Source organism: Helianthus annuus, chromosome 17, assembly GCF_002127325.2.
Source record: "Helianthus annuus cultivar XRQ/B chromosome 17, HanXRQr2.0-SUNRISE, whole genome shotgun sequence".
In the NCBI taxonomy this organism is placed as follows: Eukaryota; Viridiplantae; Streptophyta; class Magnoliopsida; order Asterales; family Asteraceae; genus Helianthus; species Helianthus annuus.
In genome coordinates, this window is record NC_035449.2 from 95,913,523 (window position 1) to 95,931,456 (window position 17,934).

A 17,934-nucleotide genomic window follows, 5' to 3' on the forward strand; every position below is an offset into this window, starting at 1 on the left:
AAATTTTTTTAAAATACCATGTCATGAACATGGCTCTGATTCTGTGAATGATGCAAAAAAAATTAAAATGAATGATGTTATGGACGGTTATATTCCTTAAATCAAGGATTTTCCCTCTCCAAATCCTTAAATCAAGGATTACCGTATTTGAATTTGTTAATGCATTTACAATCTTACCATTTTCAATTAATTTAGATCTAATGGTTGAGATTTTTTCTTACCTTTCTCACACTTTTGGTCTTTTTTACAATAACTCCACCCTATATATATATATATATATATATATATATATATATATATATATATATATATATATATAGATAAATATATATAGGGTTGGGTTTATTTCAGAACTCTGAATATTACAGAACTTTCAGAACCGCTAATAAACAATTATTTTATTTACATATTTTTATGTTTAACATTATTTAAGGATATATTATATGTATTTTTATGATTACATATATGAAAAACCAAATTATTTATGTGTATAACCAATTACATATGTGTAAAGGTTCTAGTTTACATATGTGTAAATGAACCAATTACGTATATGTAATTATAAAATTACGTATGAAAAAATGATAAAACTACTCTTAACACACATGCAATCATAATAAATGATAAAAAATGCCCTTAAACAATGTTAAATATAAAAATATATTAGTAGAATGATTGTTTATTATGAGTTCTGTAAGTTTTGCAATTATTTAGAGTTCTGAAATGATCCTTACCCTATATATATATATATATATATATAGGATTATCTTGAGAACGGTAAATATTTCGAGAACCGTGAGAACGAATGAAAAAACCAAATAAAACCATTTTTAAACACAAATCTCATTGTAATTGAAATATAAAATCAAAAAAGAATTTACAACATAATGTAATTCATTTCTACACTCAAAATCACTGTTATTATATTTTTTTACACAAATTTACACATATGTAAATTTTCTTTATTTATGAATACACGTAAGTTTTTAACGTGTAAATTTAATTTATAATCTTGTATTACAAAATTATAATAAGTGTAAAAAGACATTTTGAATTTGAATTATTTTTTATAAAATTCTTATGATTTTTTCATTCGTTCTTACAGTTTTCCCAATATTTAGTGTTCTCGTTTAAACTCTCCGATATGTAAATGTTGACTCCTCAATTTGATATCATTTAGAGAAATAATATCTCGTATCTTTAGATCCCCACCAACCTAATACACACAAAAGAAAATTTGTAACAAAATTAACAACTTAAGATGAAAAATGTAACAACCGGAGAGAGAAAAGTCAATATTCAAAGTCAACTCATTTGAAACAAGGTACCCAACAGTTCTATCTTTGAAAAACATGAACCTACTGGCCACGCAATTCACCATTATTAGTCAAATTCACACACAATAAACGAATCTACCCAACACATTTATATACCACTTTTTTCTCATTTATTTTACACCTTCAAACCCACTTAGTTCAAGCTTAGAAGCCCTATTTTTCTCATTTGTGCAACCGGATTTTTTTTCTTCCGTTTGTGATACTCGTTATGTCTGGACTTGGACACGATGACGATCATGACGAAAGTTCGATATTTTTCCCCAATGGGAACTCATCAGATGTCAACAGTAAGATCATGCTAGTTGCAATTATAACTTTATCTACCGTTGTGGTGGTTGTAACCATGCTACATGTGTATGTAAGGTATATACTTCGCCGTCAAGCGCGCCGTCGAGAGGCGTTTCAAGGTATCGGGCTAGTGCCGCACATCCAATCTCACGAGCTGCCCAAACGGGGTCTTGAACCCATGGTTATTGCATCTCTCCCTATACTCAAGTATGAGGACGGTGATAATGGGTCGGCCAATTCACGGGTCAACCCTGAATGTGCAGTTTGTTTAAGCTCATTCGAGGATGGTCAGATGATCAGGGTCTTACCAACCTGCAAACATCATTTTCATGTTGAGTGCATTGACAAATGGTTGGAGTCACACTCCAGTTGTCCCATCTGTCGTCATGAGGTAGAGCTCAGCCCGACCATCTCGCCCTTGCCCCGTGAGCCTAGTACTAGATTAGGGGCCGGGGCTAGGGCAGGGGCGGGCCTACCCTCCGCTCCACCTGTAGATCATACAACTTCCGTAGCAGTAGCCATAGAAGGGACATCCGATGAGATGCTACAATCGTCTGTCAAAGGCAATGGAATGACCTCCAGATTGAGTTCTTTTCGAAGGATGCTAAGCATGGACCGATCTTCGCGACGCAATAATTCGTGCACGCAAGATGGAATCGATGATGTTGAAAGACAATGAGTGGATCAATATTGCAATGTTTATTGTAACATTATATATACTTATTGCTTGAATTTATTAAATCTTTGTTTTGTTTAAATTATTATTTCGGCATATGTGATTACTAAAAAATAGACTTTTGTAATGTTTTGATTTGGTAAAATACATATAAATCCATGTGAACCATTGACCTTAACTTCAAAATTTTTGTCTTTGTAAGAAATATAGGGACAAAGTAACGTAAGCAATCTTCAATGAAGCGGCTGAGAACTTGAGTTTGACCAGAGATTGAGGGCCCTATATGCATGTAGGCTGAAAATGGTAGCTAAGTTTTGTGGAGTCGTGTTGGAAGGAAGTCTAATAAAAAGCTCCATTGTGCTTAACGTGTCCATAACGGAACATGTTCCATTTGAAGGTGGAACACGCAAAATCCGTTGACAATTCATCCCAACTATCATTACTAGAATATTGGTCATTCGTGACTATTGAGTGGGTGCTTAGCGACGGTATTTAAGACCGTAGTATATTATCTTTAATTTATGGGAAATTTACGAGAATAACCATTGAGCAATTACACTTTCCAAATTGTCCACCTCACATGTCGGAGGAGCGGCGCATCACATATCCCAACATGCTTTTGCGTCCGGTTGTTACATTGTTGCATCTCTATACTAAATGGTGACACGTAGCGAGGAAGATAGCTTGCGTCCGAGCGACGCATCAACGTCGCCATGTGGACATAATATTCAGGCTTGCATCTGGCTAGTTGGCTTGTGTTGTCCGAACAACGCATCCCATGCCTCTAGACCCATGTGTTAGCAAACACGTAACATGCATTCCACTGAAGCATCCCAGTGTCCCACCGACGTATCCAATGCGTTAGGCTCCACGTGTTAGCAAACAAGTAACATGTGTCCCACCGACGCATCCAATGTGCCCCACTGACGCATCCCATATGAAGGTTATACTTTCAGTAACAAAGAAGATTGATTCATGAATTAGGAAAAATGTGTCTGTCGGAATGTTTCAAGTATAAAGTAGAAAGATCATCAAAAAGTCGTTTTGTAGCATCATGTATAGTAGACAATTGTGAGTCGCATGTAGTCGGAAATCTTTTGATGTATTTTATGCTAAATATTTTAATTATAAAAATACATGTTCTAAGACGTAGAAATATCGGGACTGTTGAGGAAAGAATAAACGAACTAAAAGAGGACCTTATCCATGAAAGAGATAATGTCAAGAAAAAGAAAGATTGTCGCTATAATAAATTTATTTCATGTAAGCCGACGATATACAATGGGGATGCGGATCCAATTGCTTGTCAAAGATGGATAAGCGATATTGAAGGAGTGTTCAGAAGAACACATTGTGATCCGAATGACTTTGTAGCATACGAGATCGGACAATTAAGAGCCCAAGCAAAGAATTGGTGGGACAATTTTAGAAATGAAAGGGTTGAGGTCGTGAGAGCCATGGGAGGACTTTAAGGTCCCATTTCTGAAAACCATAGTCCTAAGGCGATGGTGAACAAGATAAAAGAAGAGTTCATGCAGTTAAGACAAAAGAGGGAGACCATAGATAAAATCACGGGGATTTTCTTGATACACTGAAATTTTGTGATGAATTGGTCAAAACCGAGGAGCAAAAGATATATTACTATCATAATATGCTTAGAGCTGAATATAGGGAGTTCATGACTCCCACAAATTATGGAAACCTCACAGAAATCATTAATGTTGCGCGGGAGTGCGAGATCGAGTCGAAAAAGCAGATTGAAAGAGGAGAAATGAGGGCGTTGGATGCAAACCTACGCCCCACAAAGAAGCCGAAGGTAACTGAGCCTTCAAAGAAAGGAAATGTGAAAGGAGGATCTCCAAGTTGCAGGATTTGTGGACTCGCTCATCGGGTTGAATGTTTTTTATAAAAACAAACCATGCGTCGTATGCGGGAAAACGGGGCATGGGGTTTCAAACTACCCAGACAGGATGTCGGTAAGTTATAAGTGCTATCAACAGGGTCACAAGAAATCTGAGTGCCCGGAATTAACAGGAAAGAAAGAGGGGGTCGACTCAAAGATTGAAACCCCAAAGTCAAAGGCAAGATCCTTTCACATCACTGTTGCTGAAGCAAAGATGGAACCCGATGTGGTTACAGGTACATTTACCGTAAATTCTATTCCCACACGTATTTTATTTGATACGGGTGAAAATAAATCTTTTGTTTCACATAGATTTATTCAACATCTTTCGTTTACATTAACAAAATTACCTATGCCTATGGAAGTAGAAGTAGGTAAAAGTTTTATTGTTTGTGATATGTGTCGAGATTGCAAATTAAATGTTGATGGCGAGGATTACTTGGTTGATTTGATACCCATGTCAATGGGGGAAATTCCAAGTGGTGGTTGGGATGGATTGGTTGTATCGCTACCACGCCAAAGTGATATGCTTCCGAAAGGAGATACAATTCACATCTCCAAGTGGAAGGTGGGGAAAAAAGTTGCAACCTCATAGTATGCTCAATGATGGAAGCCCATAGGCTCACTCAACATGGGTGTAAGGCTTATTTGACTTACGTATGTGATTCGGAAAAAGACTCACCAAAGATTGAAGGCGTACCCGTCGTACGAGAATTTGAAGACGTATTTCTGGGAGACTTACCGGGGATACCACCTGAGCGCGAGGTGGAGTTTGGGATTGAATTGTCACACCCCGACCGCGTTAAAACAACAAACCGCAGCGGAAATGTCGGGGAGTGTGTAACAGAATCATTGTTTCACAACACATGGATAAAAGTTCTGTTTTATTGAATTAAGTTTATTACATTGTATTGAAATTAGAAACAAAACATGAACAAATTGACTTTCATTGTTATTAAGTCACTAAGGCCTCGTCCATTCCTATGTGAGCATACACCAATATCATCATCAAGCATCATCAACTATGGTACCTGAAACACATGTGAAAATACGTCAGCATAAAAATGCCGGCGAGTACATAGGTTTTATGTGTGTGTCAGATTCATGGCTCGTTTTACCTTTTGAAATAACTCAAACAACTTTGTTATTCGATATTAGAAAACTTAGTTTTGTAAAATGTTTGTATTGTGAATTGAAATAACCAAGTTAAAACATATTTGTTATAATTTATAAAACCTCGATGCCATGAATCTTAACTCCAAAACATTTGTTTATGTAGACCCAGATCGAAAATCGTTTTTGTAATAAAACTCGTATGGTTTATATTGTTAGAAAAACCTTGTAATTTAACTTTGTTTTGATAACATTAGCCCAAGTGATCTAGACAACGCAACGATATATAATGTGTTAAAAGCACTTATATATAGGAAGTACCAGTGGCGTATCCACCATGCTTTTAACACATTACACCCGCCCCGTTATCTAATCACTTCCCTAACCCAACGATTCAAACAGTTCCAAATGGTTCACATCAATCAATCAGTTCCAAGCGGTTCACATAAATCAAACAGTCCTAAACAGTTCACAAGGATCAAACAGTTCCAAACAGTTCACATAAATCAAACAGTTCCAAACGGTTCACAAGGATCAAACAGTTCCAAACGGTTCCAACAGTTCAAAATGTAAAACAATGTGTCCATATGCTGGATGAACATATGCAACAAAATGCAATGAAAAACAATGTGTCCATATGCTGGATGAGCATATGCAACAAAATATAATATATGAAAATCAATGTGCTAGCATGCTCAATGAACATACATGGCAAAATATAATGAAATCATGTACTATAAGTGTACTAATGAACATAGCAAGTCTATGTTATAAAAGCATGAAAACACGAAAGTAACAAGTAGGCACATGTGTTTCACCCCAAAATGTTTGAAAACAGTAAAAGAGGGGACTATGTACTCACTTGAGAATGCTTAGAAGTCTTGAATAACAACCAAGCAAAGCTAGAGGGATCACGGAAATCAAACGGCACCTAATATAGGTAACTATGTTAATAACCGGACCTAAATCGGAAGTTCGGATATGATGAGATTTCGTAAACCAAATGAGTGTTGGAACTCATATGATATGGTTTAACAAAGCCTACATACTAAAACGACACCTATCCTAAGTGCTTACGACCCATTACGACCCGTTTAGGTAGCTTACGCTACTTTAACATTTCGTTCGCATAAAGCGCGTTCGAACCGCCTAACTAGTCCTATGACAAGTATTATATGCCTAAACATGTTTAAATATGTTGCATAATCAGTTAAATGACAAAAGTTTGAGTTACATATGCTTAAAATCTAATTATGCATGAAAAGGGCATGTTGGTCATTTTCCTAAGGCATATAAACTACCTATCATATAACTAACTAAACGAAGTGACCATAAGGTATAACCTCGGAAGGTTATTGTGACACTTGTGCTCCGTAAACACACACAATGTAGGACACTATCTTTTATCAAAGAAACAATGTGTTTTGGTCTCAAAAATTTGTTTATTTTGGTTTTACAATTTCACGTTTTGATTCTAGTTTATTTTTAAACCTTAAATCGCTTTTTGGAAAGTTATACGCAAACTGATGCGTAAACGTGAACAGTTTAATGCGGAAAACACTCCGGAACAGTGAAATAGGGTTAACATACCTCAAATAACTTTTATATAACTTAGAAATAAGTTTTGAAGGCTTTGGTAGTTTATTCACACTTAGGGACTTTTTGCGTCAAACTGCGAAAGTCTGCTGATTCACATAGTATCGCACATTCCGGAACTTGATCATAAGTTAAACATGTCCTAAATATCCTTTACATAGCTTAGAAATAGGCTTTAAGGTGTTTAATGCGCAAAATAAACTTATTTGATCAATATGGACTAAAAGCGTCAAAAAGTGCATAAGTTTGCATTTTCGCGCATATCTTACGTTCTGAATATATCCGGACTTCCAAAAATTTATGTAACCATTAAAATATTTTATTTTAGTGATTGGCATGATAAAATTCCATTCGTCGCTTAATTTGGATCGTTTTTGCATTCGTTACGACTTCCGTCGTAATTAACCGAACAACGCAACCGTACGACCAAACGAACCGACATCCGAGATGTTTTTGAGCATATTTTAAGTTCCCAAGACTTTAACATCATTTTAGAGCCTTGAAATGAGGTTAACGGGGCTTAAACGTGCCAAAAATGCATCAAAATGGAAGTTTCTCAAGTGTAGGGACTAAATGTGCAATTCTGTCAAAGACTACTAGGCGGGCCGCGTAAGATTTAGCTATATCTTACGCGGGGCGCGTAGAAGCTACAGACAGAAACATTGCATCTGGTCATCCAGCTGGTTTTTGATGGTTTTGAACATTGTTTTGTCATGCTATGGGCTCAAAATTGATGGTTTATAACATCCCCATGGTTTTGAAAACCATGTGCCCAAGTGGAGGGCCAAGATCGAAGCACGGAAAGCGAGAAATGTGTGACAACCGTTAATTTACGCCCTTAATTACGTGATTAACAAGTGATTAACGTGATAATAAATAGTGTTTACAACGCTAATTAACTTAACCAGGCCCTCGGAGTGCCCAAGAACGTTTGTTCAGCTATACTGTGCGCGTGTGGTGATTTACCGAAAAGCTGCTGAATATTACGCGACAACGGACTGATACCGTGCAAAATACAGATGACACCGACAAATATGGATGTTACACGAATATTTTATGCTCATGGAGTTTGGGTCGCGATATCGGGTCTCGTAGAAATTACGGGCCGTTTACACATGAGATGGGCTTGTGGGCCCTGGGCCCAAGCCTAAAACCCACAAGTCTAAACCTACACACAATAAATTAGAATCTTATCAAAATCTTGGAAAATCCAAGCAAGAACTACAAAATCTCATAAAATTTATACAAAATCGGTGCAAGAGATTTTTGTCTCAAGGATTTGAAACACAAAATCTATATAAAGATCTATATACTGAGGACATTAGGAAGGGCATGTTTGGGTAAGCTTTTTGAAACAACTTATTGACTTATTGGCTTTTTGAAAAGTCATAAGCTCTAAAATGATGTTTGGCAAAGAGGGTGTATGTGAGGGGGAAAAGTCAATAAGTCAATAAGTCACAAAATCATGACTTTTCCAAGAAGCCAATAAGTCAATAAGTTGTTTCAATAAGCTTACCCAAACATGCCCGAAATAACTTTGGTCATTACCCACATGAATTAGTTTAAAACCTTACCCCCCACTTGATTCCTCATTCCCTGCATATTGGTATACACTCATTACTCTCACACTCTCTCGATCTCTATACAACAAACATAGAGAAATCAGTTTTTCACACAAAACTCTCTCACCCAACCCCCAGCTCCTCACCCACCCGTTTCACCTCTCTCCCTCTCCGGCGCGTGCTCCGGCGATGAACCGGCTCTGATCGGAGTCTCCGGCGACAGCCGCACCCCACACCTATATACCCCCCCCTCTGATGACATTCTGACGGCGGAGAGCCGTCGCCGTGCGGCGGCGTGACGGCAAGACAAAAACAGAGGAGAGAGAACGATCGAAGAAGAGAGAGGCCAAGAGAGAGAGAAAGAAACCGGCAGTCGGAGGTTCGGACCGCCGGTCGGTTCTGATATCCGGTGGTCAATTCGTTTTTCCGGCCGAATGATGGTTGTTTCGGGCAGAGGCGGCGCGATGGTGGTCTTGTTCCGACCGGTTGTCCGGTAAAACCCCTCTCCGATTTCTTTTTTTTTATTATTTGAAAATCTGTTGAGATAATGATAGTTGATGATGATGACGGCCGTAGACGACGGGTGTTTTGGTTCAAGTTATTTCATTCACGGGTTCGGGTTGCGGTTAACGGGTTCAGGTCAGCAGAGGTGGTCTCCGGTTCAGATCTGGTGCAATGGGATCAGCGGTTCGGCTCAGGTCAACATTCATTTTCGGGTCACGACTTAGCTTCGGGTCAGATTTCGGGACTGGGTTGACTCGGTTGAGTCAACTAAGTCAACAGATGGGTTCGGCTCAACAGTGGTTCAAGCATGTTCGGGTCAGCTTGGTTCGTGTTAGTTTATGAAGCGGTTCGGTCGACTCGGTCAACCGAGTCGACTCGGTCAACTCAGTCATCGATTCGACATTTGACACGAAGACTTGATAAAAATTAACAGCGTATTTATTTCATTATGTTATTTTTATAATATTAATTCCTACGTGAACGAGCTCGAACCGATTTAGTTTACTATTTAGTTTATATTTCGTCATTTTAACGAAAATTACATATGTTGATGACTGAGTCTCGATTGAATTTTGATAAAATAACGACGACTTGTGTCGTCGGGGACGTCCAAAAACAGAGGAAACTATGCCCGTTTTTCGAGAAAACCCGTAAAATACAACATGTTTTATTAAAAAGCGACTTTTATTAGGAATAGGATCAATATAAATATGTATATCACTTTTGACGACGCTTTATCACATACGAAAATGACAATTCTCTTATAAAATAAATATATTTTATATATTTATTTCAAGCGTCAAACAACTCGTATTCGTTTTACAAAATAAATATAGTTATTATATATATTATTAGACTTCGAAAACTCGACGAATTATTTTACGAAAGTAAATATAGTTTACTTCAAACGTCAAACAAACTCGACGATTCTTCTATTAAAATAAATATAGTATATAAATTTATTTTAATTATCGAACCACACAAATCCTTTTACGAAAATAAATATAGATTATATATATTTATTTCATAAAACGACTCGTGTTCATCTATAAAATAAATGTAGTTGTATGTTTATTTTAAACACCTAAACAACGTACTATAGATACCAACGTACGATTTCACGGGACGACTCACTATCCTATCGATATATTCATATTTTGTATAAATGTTTATACATTCGAATTTCTCAAAAACTAAGTACTTTCTAGACTTAGTAAACGAAACTTAACGAGTATAACTTAATTGTTTTATTAAGTTAACAACATATCAACGGAATTGTTCGATTAGCGATTCGGTAAAGCTCGGTAAGACGTAGATTAGTTACCGCATTATTTAGAAACTTATAAGATATTCCGTGTTAGGAATATTGTAGAATGTACGCTAGCGAGTCTCGTCTTGGAAACGACATCACGAAGTCATAAATTAGCTAGCTTTGCACAAGAATATTCAGGTGAGTTCATAACCCCAATTTTTCATTGTTTTACATTTTTCTAAATGTTTTTGGGGTGGAAAGACATGCACATTTTGCAAAGCATACAAGGTTTTTCAATGAGCATGAATTATATATTTCTAAACCATTTTACAAACAAGATTTAACAAACACAAATGGTTTACGAAAAGCTTATGTTTTATACCGGTTTTTCAAACAAACATATTTTTTTTCAAAATATGCATACACACAAATTCTAGTTTTCTAAACTACGGGAAAATACAAATACAAGAGCTTACAATACATGTGTTATGGTATGATGGAGTACAAAAACATTCAAGTGAAACATTCTAGATCATGTCTCGAATAGGGTACCATAAGCACCATTAATCAACGTATACATTCAGACTGCGGAACAAAAGGTTAGATCTAATGGGTTTCAGGCAACCCCACTCTTGGCCTACTTCTACCAATGAGTGCTTCTGTGTCTCAGTCAAGGTGACAAAAATGCCTAGGTTTGGTGGCTTCCTATGTCGTGACACATGTTAGTGGCCTTGCAAACCACTAGCAATCTCAAACATTCATAGTACTCAGTTACAGATACGTTTTACAAGTTACATTCAAACATTCACAGTACTCAATTACAGATACGTTTTACAAGTTACATTCAAACATTCATAGTACTCAGTTACAGATACGTTTTACAAGTTACATTCAAACATTCATACATTCTACAAGTTACATACCATGTTTTCATTCAAGTATTTAAACATTCAAGCATTTTAAACATTCAAGTATTTAAACATTCAACAATACAACAAAAACCGGTCATTCAAAAAGATTTATTTTAAATCTTTTACAACCAAACTATGAACTCGCTCAACTTTATGTTGATTTTTCGCATGTTTCTTTCTCAGGTTACTTTTCTAAGACAAGGCACGGTTGGAACAGGAGAACCATGAAGAGTCGAGTACTAGTGGCGTTCATTTTCTAAAAGACTTAGATTGTTTGGTTCCGCTGTGCGATGAAGATACCAGTCCAGTCACGCCAATGCTCTGATAATTTCGGGGTGTGACAGATTGGTATCAGAGCTATAGGTTTCAGCGAATAGGGTTTCCTGTAGGGATACCTAGGCTCTAACCTCACTTTTCTCTGGGAACTTAGAATATTAAAACCTGAATGCATACAGAACGCATAGTACTCGAAGATGGTCTCCAACCGTTGCCGAAAAACAAACAGTCAAAAATTTTGTTTTCAAACATACGCTATTGTGGCGTTTTACACATGGTACACAAAAACAATTACATACAGTACATAAAACACTGAGAGTTTAGGAAACATGCATTTAAGACCTTGGGAAACTCATGTTGAAGTTCATTAAAGGTCATCACGTAGGAACCGCGAATATTAACTCGGGTACACACTATTAATCATGTTGTCTATGATATTTTAACTTTCCGAGCAGGCATCCTACGCATAACGAAGCACTAGTGCACAGGTATACGTGAAACTCAAGCTATACGTCAACAGAGGTTGAAGTACGTCACATACAACTTTTGAGGAAGCGGCAGGTTGGCGCGCGGTCCTGCAAACGACACGAGTCATGCTAAGAAGAAGACGTATGTCTCCGCATTCCCCCTATCTTATTAATGACGAGTACGCTATGTATGACATCCGATGGCAATGTCAAATAACGACCGGTTATCACATGCAACCCCAGGTAAAGTCCTTAAATTTCTTCTATTGAAATTTCGACTTTCACATTTACTGAGTAGATTTTCGCATCTCTACTCCTCTTAATGGTCATTGCATCACAACAACTTCTTCATTATAGCGAATGTTCATTTGCTTCATTTCTTGAAAATTCATATGTTACGCATGCATCTTTTGTCACGCATGTGGTTTCGTTTCAAATAAAGCGTTTCATTGAAGTTCAAATATTGTTTCGCTAAATCTAATTATTGATTTGTGATTCGAATGACCCGCATTATTGAAATTGTTGGCTTCTTTGTTATCAAGTCAACACACTTTCTTGAAATTTCTCTTCTTTTCAAGTTACATACATGGTTTTCATTGTGACCATGCCGAAAGTTTTCTTATCGATACATGCAATTATTGTCGGCTTGCGCCGAAGTCAAATTCAATTGTTTGAACTTGTTCATTTCACATATTCAATTCAAGACACCATATGATGTATTGAAAACATCATATTCGAATTCGTTTTATCAATCGTTTCATTGTTCTGAGTCGTAGTAGATTGGTTTGGTCTACGACTCCATTAAGTCGTTTGTTGATTTCGACACCTTGTGGCGTCAGTAGAACTTGCAGCTTGGGCTAATCATGATTGAACGTTTTATGCAAAACACAGGTGATACTTGTTCGATCACCGCTATATTTGAATTGTTTCATTCACTACGACACCTTGTGGCGTCAGTAGAACTTGCAGCTTGCGCTGATCATGATCGAGCGTTTCATGCAAACTAGTACACTTGAGTTTGTTGAAATCTAAATTCAATTATTGGATGCAATCATTTCTAGAATTCATTTGTATCTTGTGATACGTCCTTGAATTCACATTATTCAAATAAGTCTTGATTCGATTTCATGATCGTTCACTTTGGTACTATTCGTATTTTTTACGCATAACGTAACTCTAAGGAGTTAACATAGTCTAAATTTCGAGGACGAAATTTTATTAACAGGGGGAGAATGTGACAACCGGTAATTTACGCCCTTAATTACATGATTAACAAGTGATTAACGTGATAATAAATAGTGTTTACAACGCTAATTAACTTAACCAGGCCCTCGGAGTGCCCAAGAACGTTTGTTCAGCTATAATGTGCGCGTGTGGTGATTTACAGAAAAGCTGCTGAATATTACGCGACAACGGACTGATACCGTGCAAAATACAGACGACACCGACAAATATGGATGTTACACGAAAATTTTATGCTCATGGAGTTTGGGTCGCGATATCGGGTCTCGTAGAAATTATGGGCCGTTTACACATGAGATGGGCTTGTGGGCCCTGGGCCCAAGCCTAAAACCCACTAGTCTAAACCTACACACAATAAATTAGAATCTTATCAAAATCTTGCAAAATCCAAGCAAGAACTACAAAATCTCATAAAATTTATACAAAATCGGTGCAAGAGATTTTTGTCTCAAGGATTTGAAACACAAGATCTATATACTGAGGACATTAGGAAATAACTTTGGTCATTACCCACATGAATTAGTTTAAAACCTTACCCCCACTTGATTCCTCATTCCCTGCATATTGGCATACACTCATTACTCTCACACTCTCTCGATCTCTATACAACAAACACAGAGAAATCAGTTTTTCACACAAAACTCTCTCACCCAACCCCAGCTCCTCACCCACCCGTTTCACCTCTCTCCCTCTCCGGCGCGTGCTCTGGCGATGAACCGGCTCCGATCGGAGTCTCCGGCGACAGCCGCACCCCACACCTTTATACCCCCCCTGATGACATTCTGACGACGGAGAGCCGTCGCCGTGCGGCGGCGTGACGGCAAGACAGAAACAGAGGAGAGAGAACGATCGAAAAAGAGAGAGGCCAAGAGAGAGAGAAAGAAACCGGCGGTCGGAGGTTCGGACCGCCGGTCGGTTCTGATATCCGGTGGTCAATTCGTTTTTCCGGCCGAATGATGGTTGTTTCGGGCAGAGGCGGTGCGATGGTGGTCCTGTTCCGACCGGTTGTCCGGTAAAACCCCTCTCCGATTTCTTTTTTTTTTTATTATCTGAAAATCTGTTGAGATAATGATAGTTGATGATGATGACGGCCGTACATGACGGGTGTTTTGGTTCAAGTTGTTTCACTCACGGGTTCGGGTTGCGGTTAACGGGTTCAGGTCAGCAGAGGTGGTCTCCGGTTCAGATCTGGTGCAACGGGATTAGCGGTTCGGCTCAGGTCAACATTCATTTTCGGGTCACGACTTAGCTTCGGGTCAGATTTTGGGACTGGGTTGCCTCGGTCAACCGAGTCAACTCAGTCAACAGATGGGTTCGGCTCAACAGTGGTTCAAGCATGTTCGGGTCAGCTTGGTTCGTGTCAGTTTATGAAGCGGTTCGGTCGACTCGGTCAACCGAGTCGACTCGGTCAACTCAGTCATCGGTTCGACATTTGACACGAAGACTTGGTAAAAATTAACGGCGTATTTATTTCATTATGTTATTTTTATAATATTAATTCCTATGTGAACGAGCTCGAACCGATTTAGTTTACTATTTAGTTTATATTTCGTCATTTTTACGAAAATTACATATGTTGATGATTGAGTCTCGATTGAATTTTGATAAAATAACGACGACTTGTGTCGTCGGGGACGTCCAAAAACAGAGGAAACTATGCCCGTTTTTCGAGAAAACCCGTAAAATACAACATGTTTTATTAAAAAGCGACTTTTATTAGGATCAATATAAATATGTATATCACTTTTGACGACGCTTTATCACATACGAAAACGACAATTCTTTTATAAAATAAATATATTTTATATATTTATTTCAAGCGTCAAACAACTCGTATTCGTTTTACAAAATAAATATAGTTATTATATTTATTATTAGACTTCGAAAACTCGACGAATTATTTTACGAAAGTAAATATAGTTTACTTCAAACGTCAAACAAACTCGACGATTCTTCTATTAAAATAAATATAGTATATAAATTTATTTTAATTACCGAACCACACAAATCCTTTTACGAAAATAAATATAGATTATATATATTTATTTCATAAAACGACTCATGTTCATCTATAAAATAAATGTAGTTGTATGTTTATTTTAAACACCTAAACAACGTACTATAGATACCAACGTACGATTTCACGGGACGACGCACTATCCTATCGATATATTCATATTTTGTATATATGTTTATACATTCGAATTTCTCAAAAACTAAGTACTTTCTAGACTTAGTAAACGAAACTTAACGAGTATAACTTAATTGTTTTATTAAGTTAACAACATATCAACGGAATTGTTCGATTAGCGATTCGGTAAAGTTCTGTAACACGTAGATTAGTTACCGCATTATTTAGAAACTTATAAGATATTCCGTGTTAGGAATATTGTAGAATGCACGCTAGCGAGTCTCGTCTTGGAAACGACATCACGAAGTCATAAATTAGCTAGCTTTGCACAAGAATATTCAGGTGAGTTCATAACCCCACTTTTTCATTATTTTACATTTTTCTAAATGTTTTTGGGGTGGAAAGACATGCACATTTTGCAAAGCATACAAGGTTTTTCAATGAGCATGAATTATATATTTCTAAACCATTTTACAAACAAGATTTAACAAACACAAATGGTTTACGAAAAGCTTATGTTTTATACCGGTTTTTCAAACAAACATATTTTTTTCAAAATATGCATACACACAAATTCTAGTTTTCTAAACTACGGGAAAATACAAATACAAGAGCTTACAATACATGTGTTATGGTATGATGGAGTACAAAAACATTCAAGTGAAACATTCTAGATATGTCTCGAATAGGGTACCATAAGCACCATTAATCAACGTATACATTCAGACCGCGGAACAAAGGGTTAGATCTAATGGGTTTCAGGCAACCCCACTCTTGGCCTACTTCTACCAATGAGTGCTTCTGTGTCTCAGTCAAGGTGACAAAAATGCCTAGGTTTGGTGGCTTCCTATGTCGTGACACATGTTAGTGGCCTTGCAAACCACTAGCGATCTCAAACATTCATAGTACTCAGTTACAAATATGTTTTACAAGTTACATTCAAACATTCATAGTACTCAGTTACAGATACGTTTTACAAGTTACATTCAAACATTCATAGTACTCAGTTACAGATACGTTTTACAAGTTACATTCAAACATTCATACATTCTACAAGTTACATACCATGTTTTCATTCAAGTATTTAAACATTCAAGTATTTAAACATTCAAGTATTTTAAACATTCAAGTATTTAAACATTCAACAATACAACAAAAACCAGTCATTCAAAAAGATTTATTTTAAATATTTTACAACCAAACTATGAACTCGCTCAACTTTATGTTGATTTTTCGCATGTTTCTTTCTCAGGTTACTTTTCTAAGACAAGGCACGGTTGGAACAGGAGAACCATAAAGAGTCGAGTACTAGTGGCGTTCATTTTCTAAAAGACTTAGATTGTTTGCTTCCGCTGTGCGATGAAGATACCAGTCCAGTCACGCCAATGCTCTGATAATTTCGGGGTGTGACAAAATGATCCTAACGGTTTACCGAATCCTATAAATACCCATGCCCTTCATTCCTTTCTGCACACCTTGATCTCAATAACTCTAAGTTGAAGTTCTAAAACTTCATACCTGAGTGTTTTAAATCAAGATCTTCCTAGCTTGGACCCTTTGTAAGCATTCTTTCGTTCTTTTATGCGTTTTAAGCATAAAAGTCAAACTGCGTTTGACTTTCTGCTTTGACCAGGTTATGGTCAACACGAAGTTCATTGAACTTCGCAACGTGAGCGTAATCACGATAGTTTAGTACCATGTGACTAAACCTACTGATTACCACGTTGACTAGGCGTAGTAACGAGTCGTAGTTTCGGCCAAAATGCGTATTTATGCGTATTTTGTAACCAAACTACTCTTAGGTATCAAACCCTTTGTTTTGATATCAAAACCTATTTTCTAACTTAACTAAACATGTTTTAACATGTTTAGCTCATCACTTTTAGCTTAGTGCTTGTGTAGAGTCGTAAGTCAAGCGGACTAAACACCCGCTTAGACTTTCGAACTAGACCCGTTTGGTCAATCATTAGGATCCGACCAAACATGTATTGTGACCATAGTTGTATAGGGAATAACCTTCCGAGGTTGTACCTTATGGTCACCTGGTTTAGTTAGTCGTGTGATAGGTAGTTATATGCCTTAGGAAAATGACCAAAATGCCCTTTTTGCGCATAATTTCATATTAAACATATGTAACCAATATTTTGACACCTAAACTGATTATATAACATAATTAAGATATATTAAGGCATATAATACTTGTCATAGGACTAGTTAGGCGTCTCGAACGCGCCTTTGCGCGAACGACGCGTTAAAGTGGCGTAAGCTACCTTCACGGGTCGTAAAGGGTCGTAAGCACTTAGGATAGGTTCCAATTTAGAATGTAGGCTTTGTTAAACCATATCACATGAATTCCAACACTCATTTGGTTTACAAGACCTCATTCTACCCGATCTTCTGATTTAGGTGTCGATTCCCTAACGTAGTATCTGTTACCCTAGGAACCGCTTCAACACTTGAACTCTTGGTCTTTTGAGCTTTGTTATACCCTTTGAACCGGGACTATACGCAACCCTAGGCAAGTACATAGTTCCCCTATTTTATCGTTTTCAAATGTTTTGGGGTGATTCATATGTGTAATCGATTGTTTTCAAAATGTATGGCATATATGTGTTCACTAAGTGCTTTTATGTGTATTATTCTGATTATGCAAATGTATTGTTTGATCCTTAAGTA

At 37.1% G+C, this 17,934-nt stretch overlaps 1 protein-coding gene and 1 long non-coding RNA gene across 2 annotated transcripts; both read left to right on the forward strand.

Annotated features, from left to right (window-relative positions):
• The first annotated feature begins 1,393 nt into the window (after positions 1 to 1,393).
• LOC110924601 (E3 ubiquitin-protein ligase ATL41) lies at positions 1,394 to 2,383 on the forward strand. Its single transcript, XM_022168595.2, has one exon. It carries the CDS (start codon positions 1,546 to 1,548, stop codon positions 2,302 to 2,304), a length of 759 nt encoding a protein of 252 aa, XP_022024287.1. The 5' UTR covers positions 1,394 to 1,545; the 3' UTR covers positions 2,305 to 2,383.
• A 6,089-nt stretch (positions 2,384 to 8,472) lies between these two features.
• LOC110923100 lies at positions 8,473 to 9,505 on the forward strand. The gene is made up of 2 exons (XR_002583736.1): positions 8,473 to 8,968; positions 9,115 to 9,505. It is a non-coding gene; the product is annotated as an uncharacterized LOC110923100 (long non-coding RNA).
• Positions 9,506 to 17,934: the final 8,429 nt, after the last annotated feature.